General features: G+C 50.3%; 1 protein-coding gene across 1 annotated transcript; it reads left to right on the top strand.

The window, feature by feature from the left end:
- Positions 1-18: 18 nt before the first annotated feature.
- LOC111735705 (spermatogenesis-associated protein 31A6-like) lies at positions 19-4565 on the top strand. The gene has a single exon (XM_023527163.1). The coding sequence runs from the start codon at positions 70-72 to the stop codon at positions 3592-3594; it is 3525 nt and encodes a 1174-aa protein (XP_023382931.1). The 5' UTR covers positions 19-69; the 3' UTR covers positions 3595-4565.
- The last annotated feature ends 1939 nt before the right edge of the window (positions 4566-6504 follow it).

The following is a 6504-nucleotide window of genomic DNA, read 5'->3' as shown; positions in this document are numbered from 1 at the left end:
TCCATGATTCAGGAGGCCCACTTTCCACCTCCAACAGCCTCCTCTGCACCACCACTGTCAGACTCCACTATGACACCTCCCCAGTGTGACTTGATGGCACTCCCACTCAGGACCATCCCACAAAGCTCATCTCCACACACACCTTTGTCAGCTTCTCCTGTCGCAGTCCCAGCCATCTCAGGCCTTGACTACTCAAGCTGTTCCATTTTAACCCCGTCTCAGTGGCAGGCAGCTGCCAAAGCCTTGTGCCTCTCAAACTCATCACAGTGCAAATCCCAACAAGAGCACCTGTCCCACCACTCACAAGAGGCCTTGCTCAGGAGAGACTCCACAGACAGAATGGTAGAGGCTGTTAGCCCCTCCTTACTCGAATCCGATGACCAGAATCTCCTGGAGATACAAGTCACAGAGAGAATCAAGATAAAGATTTCGAAGGAAAAAGACAAAGACGGATTATATCCAAAACAAATGAGCCCAGACTACCACCTGAATTCTTTGGGGAAAATGTTGCCATCACTAGGTGCTGAGCAGGACACCACAATCCCCCAACCCTTCTGGACCGCGAAAGATAAGACAGAGCAACTGCCTAGTCCTCAGCAGCTCTCATATCCTAAGGTCTTGGGGGACCATCTACAGCAAAAATACAACCAGCATTTTTGGGGTCTCCCCTCTCTGCACAGCGAATCCCTGGTGGCTACTGCCTGGATCTCTGAGAATTCTTCCACACTACAGTCTCCCTCATTCTTCTTCAATGGAATCTCAAATGCCCGCCCAATTCATCTGCAGGCTAAACTACCTCCACTGCTTTCCCATTCCCAGCCCCTGCCCCAGCTGGAGTTCCAACCTCAAGCCTTGATTCCAACAATGCTGCAATTACAGGCCCCACCTCTGGCTCAGGCCCAGGCCCATTTCCAATCTCCTGAACAAATCCTACGACCTTCTTCTCCATCCCAGATTAGAGCCTGTGGTGTGTCTTGCCCGACAGCCCGGAATGAGCTAAAATCTCTCACCTCAATTGAGATTCAAAATACAGAATGGCCCTTGTTGCAGAAGCAACTAGAAAGTGGGTGGGCTCCGCCCTCTGTGATCGAAAGATCTCAGGAAGTCTTTAATATCTTCACTCCCAACCTTCCCGAGGACAGCTGGATGGGCTCCATCCTTCCCGAGAATTTTCCAATCAGTCCAGAGCTCCGGAAGCAACTGGAGCAACACCTCCAAAAATGGCTTATCCAAAACCGCTGGGAGCTACCTCGGAAGATACAAGAATCTCTGGAACTAAGGCAGCTTCAGAGCGAATTACCAGGGAAATGTCCGGTAAAGGACAAGCATGGGGCCTCACGGCCCTCTTCCTTCACAGGTGAAAGCAGCAAGGATGCACAGAAGGTGGGGTTCCAGCTAAAGCAAGACATGAGCAAGGTCCCTAAAAACCTCTCCAGGTCCTCCGAAAGGCCTATAGTGGCATTTCAGGAAGTAGACTCTGAAGGGTCAGAAAATGACTGGATGCTTTTAAGAAAGGACTTGACAAGTGGTTTGCCGAGGAGCTTAGACAAAAATCTAGAAAACATCCCAAAAGGCCATTTAGGCAGGAATTGGGGGCAAACCAGCGAGGGTTTAATCCCCGTGAGTGTGCGTCGATCCTGGCTTGCTGTCAACCATGCTTCTCCCAAGTCCAACGCTCACATGGAAACCAGGAATTTGGGAATCTTAAAGGGTTGGGAACCCTGGGTGAACACCTCCCACAGGGTTTCCTTCCTCGACACAAACACTCAAAAGATGCTGGAAGCACATATGACAAAGTTTTGGGTGAGGCACATGTGGGGCCTGCCCCTCAAGCTCATCAAGTCCATTAATCACTTTACGTTGAAAAAGGTTCAACCCTCACCCACTCTGCAGTTTGCCTTTCGGCCCTCAGCTCCCTGTGTCCCTGGAGACCACTCGATAGTCCAGCTTGCTGAGGTCCTTGGAAAACTTCCTCAGCCCCATCTGGGAGAGAAAGCGATAGGAGAGGAGTCAGTTCCCACCCTGGAGAGGACTCTCCTGGCCCCCTTACCTGTGTGTGAGGAAATCCAGAGGGCTCTGGGACAGATCCCACTTGGTGATGACCATGGGACCACAAAGGCCTCTCTGGCTAGACAGGAGGGCAGGCCGCCACCTCAGGCCATCACACTCACCTGGCAGAGTGGGATTGTGGAGTGGGCCATGAAGGACAGCACAGAGCCCAGTCCAGGTTCAACAATGTCCAGGAACGAGCCAGGAGGGAAGAGTGGTCTACATGCCTCACGAGACCCCAGCCATCAGGTAACAGTGCCAGAGATGAACATAGGACCCCAATCTTTGAGGGCCAAGGAAGCCAGGGAGGCAGGGAAGGCCACATTGTCCCCTGCTTTTCAACCAGAGTCTAGAGACATCTTGGGAACCAAAGTGCTGACAAAGTCCCCAAACACAAATGCACATTTGAGTAGTTTAGAGGCTCCAGGGACCAGTAAAAGTCCCCTATACCCTAGAATGACTGTTCTCCAAGATCCAGGAGAGCCACGCCTTAACACAGAGATGGTTAGTGAGTTTAAGTCCAACGTAAAGGTACAGTCAGAGAACCTGCCACACGAGTGTCCCAGACACAAGCCCCTTGTTACTGACAACTTGGCCTCTCAGGTGCCTCAGTGCCATCCCCAGGGAGTGCCCAATGGAAACAAGCTAGTTTTCCAGATGCTGTGTGGCCTCAAGGCAGCCTCAAGCAGCAGTCCAGAGCAGCAGGAGCCCAGGACCAAAAGATATCAAGGCTTTTGGAAGAATCAGAGCGAGATGTTTGTCCCTACTTATGAGAGAGAGGACTGCAGGTGGCCCGACCCAGGAGAGCATGCAGAAAAGCTCGAGAAATTGGGGACCTGTCAAGACAGGAGTATGAGTTCCTCTGCCCAAGCCAGAAAAACTGTAGGCTCTGTTGGGAAGAAATACCTCCAGCTGCTGCCAGAGAAAAAACAAAGTGTTTTACAAAGCTTCTTCAAAAGAAAAATGAGGATTTTCCCCCATAAAAAATTCCAAGGTCAAGATGCTTTGCAAAAGTGCAAGCCCAAATCAGCCACTGCCCAGAGCCAACAGTCAGTCAAAAGCAGATCAATTCTGGACAGCGAGAATGTGGAGGCTCAGGAGCTCATGACAGCTGTGGGACAGATTCTAGAGAAGAAAATGGCCATTCACCATGGACTTCATGCCACGAAGTTAAAGGAGCACAAACGGGAACACCCAGCCCCAGTATGTGTGTGTGTCTGCTGCCTTCCTTACTCCACAGAGCAAGCGAGAATGATGAATTACACCCCTCACAGTCAGCAGGCTGACTCCAAAGACCAAAATTGTTCTATCAGGGAAAAGCAAGTCAGACCTGGGAAGTCCTTGAAAAGTGTCAGATTCGATGATGAGCAGCTGGAAGTGAGTCGCACCCCATCCCTGGCCCCCAAGAAAACACTGTCTCCAGTCAGTGCCTGCCAGTATAGGCCAAGGATGCCGTGCACGCCAGGCCACCAACCACACTGCCCATGGCATTATCTTTTTCGAGGAAGGGTCTTGCCTGGTCCATGCTTCACTAGCCTTTTCTAGTAGGCAAATATGTCTCCAAGAAAAAAAAAATTAGTCCATATAGAAAAACGTTTTTCTCATTAGCATATTCAAAATATTTACTTTTCCACAATATATGTTTTTTTTTTCTCATAAAAGGGTGGTGTAGTGACTTCTTGTGCTTGCTAGGTGTGTGCTTTGGCCTCGAGAAGAAAGGGGCATGGAGGGAGGCTGATCGTGGCATTGCGAGCTTACTCCTTATCCCAAGTCCCTTCATTGCCCCTGATATTTTCACAATACTTTCATTACTCAAACAACAAAAACTACTCTAAAACAAGATGAAAAAAACCCATAAAAACTCCACTCGAGGATCTGGTTCAACTCATCTTTCTCCTGCTTCCACTCAGCTTTGAAATCGTGCAGCTGTAGGAAATAGGTTTACAGGGGCCTCACAGGGTTGGTCATTCCCACTCAGGCTCCAAGAATTGTCAGGAAGTTTCGGAGTGGGGAGTTGCTGGGGCCCTGAGTTCAGAAGCAAGAGAAATCTTGCCCCTGGATCTCTTGGGCCCTAAAGACTCCTTAAGGTCCCTTCTCACCTAATGAAGGCTGCGATGGGGATGGCCTTGTGAACCCCTCTCAGCTTAGCCTGAATAAAATGTACAGCTCGCCCTCCTCCACCTCTGCCTTTCCCACATGTAGAGACCAGACAGATGGCACTTCCTGCTTTGCGTGTGTGTAGGTGTGAGCCTCAGGGAGGATGATGATGAGGGCTGTGTTCACTCCTGCCACAAATGAATGAATGGTCATGGTCACTGGTGACCTGCCTTTCCCTCTATTAACCCCAGGGGAGGAATTCTGGATGAATGGAACAGTGTGTGACTGTATGTGGGTAACTATCTGACAGTCGGATACCGTGAAATTTGGGTGGGATGTGGGTGAAGAATTGAAAAGGTTGGATCCAAGAAAGGAGGCAAAGTGACACAGAGTGTCCATAAATATGCAGCGACCGAGAAGCCCTGATGTCCCATCATCATCTGCAGGTATGGGAGGAGGGAAGGGGAAAGGGCCCCAACCTCTGTCTCCACCTTCTTCAGCTCTGAGATCACAGATATAAAGAAGCCACCTCTAGGGCCAAATCAGCAGAATTAAAGCTAGTCAGGAATTGTTAATTGTCTCCACAATACAGTTTCTAGCTTGCACATCCTTGCCTCCTGAATTCTAGAAAAGATGACTTAACAACAGGTGGAAAAGCCAGGACTAGAGAACTCAGTGTCACTCCCAGTGTGGTGACCTTTACATAAACACATGGCCCAAGGTCTGCTCCAGGGGAGAGTTGGGGACTTAAAAGGATGAGAGACTGGCCTGCCATCACGTAATAATTCTTACGTGATTCTAGCCTTGCTTATCCCAGAGCCCTGCAGGAGACGAAGACACCACACAGGATTTATCACACGGGAGCGCAGAAGTGACCTGTCCAGAATGGGTGGTGCAGTCCAGGATTGGTCCTCGGCGTGGCCTGCTCCTAGTGTCGCTTGCCTCCTCTCTGGCCCCAAACCACACAGAAAAAAGGGAGACCAGGAACAATCTTTCTAGAGTGATTCTGCACTTTGTGCCACACTTGGCACACAGGGGGCCCAGCTCGGGTGTCCTTGCAGTGGTGGAGAGTCCTGTTCTAGAACAACACTGATCTGATGACAGCAGGAATGGTCCTGCTCCCACACCTGTCAGGACAGCTCCTTGTGTCCCTGGAGACCACTCAATAATCCAGTTTGATGAGGTCCTTGGAAAGACTCCTCAGCTCCATCTAGGAGAGAAAGCGATAGGAGAGGAGTCAGTTCCCACCCTGGAGAGGCCTCTCCTGGCCCCCTTACCTGTGTGTGAGGAAATCCAGAGGGCTCTGGGACAGATCCCACTTGGTGATGACCATGGGACCACAAAGGCCTCTCTGGCTAGACAGGAGGGCAGGTCGCCACCTCAGGCCGTCACACTCACCTGGCAGAGTGGGACTGTGGAGTGGGCCATGAAGGACAGCACAGAGCCCAGTCCAGGTTCAACAATGTCCAGGAATGAGCCAGGAGGGAAGAGTGGTCTACATGCCTCACAAGACCCCAGCCATCAGGTAACAGTGCCAGAGATGAACATAGGACCCCAATCTTTGAGGGCCAAGGAAGCCAGGGAGGCAGGGGAGGCTACACTGTCCCCTGCTTTTCAACCAGAGTCTAGAGACATCTTGGGAACCAAAGTGCTGACAAAGTCCCCAAACACAAATGCACATTTGAGTAGTTTAGAGGCTCCAGGGACTAGTATAAGTCCCCTATACCTTAAAATGACTGTTTTCCAAGATCTAGAAGAGCTATGCCTTAACGCAGAGGTGGTTAGTGAGTTTAAGTCCAACGTAAAGGTACAGTCAGAGAATCTGCCATAAGACTGTCCCGTACACAAGCCCCTTGCTGCTGACAACTTGGCGTCTCAGGTGCCTCAGTGCCATCCCCAGAGAGTGCTAGTTTCCCAGGTGCTATGTTGCCCAAGCAGCAGTCCATGGTAGCAAGAGCCCAGGACCAAAACATATCAAGACTTTTGGAAGAATCAGAACAAGATGATTGTCCCTACTTATGAGAGACAGGACCTCAGGAGGCCTGACCCAGGAGAGAATGCAGAAAAGCTTGAGAAATAGGGGACCTCTCAAGACAAGGGTATGAGTCCCTCTGTCCAGGCTGCGGAAACTGTAGACTCTGTTGGGAGGAAATACCTCCATATGATAACAGAGAAGGAACAGGGTGTTTTAAAAAAACTTCTTCAGAAAAAAAGGATGAGGCTTTTGTCCAGTGGATTTTCCCCCGTAAAAAACTTAAAGGTCAGGATGCTCTGAAAAGTGCAAGCCCAGATCAGCCACTGCCCAGAGCCAATGGCCAGTCAAAAGCAGATCAATTATGGACAGCGAGAATGTGGTGA

The sequence above is a fragment of the Pteropus vampyrus genome, unplaced genomic scaffold (assembly GCF_000151845.1).
Source record: "Pteropus vampyrus isolate Shadow unplaced genomic scaffold, Pvam_2.0 Scaffold1000005596, whole genome shotgun sequence".
Classification (NCBI taxonomy): Eukaryota; Metazoa; Chordata; class Mammalia; order Chiroptera; family Pteropodidae; genus Pteropus; species Pteropus vampyrus.
This window is presented reverse-complemented; position numbering and strand designations above follow the sequence as displayed.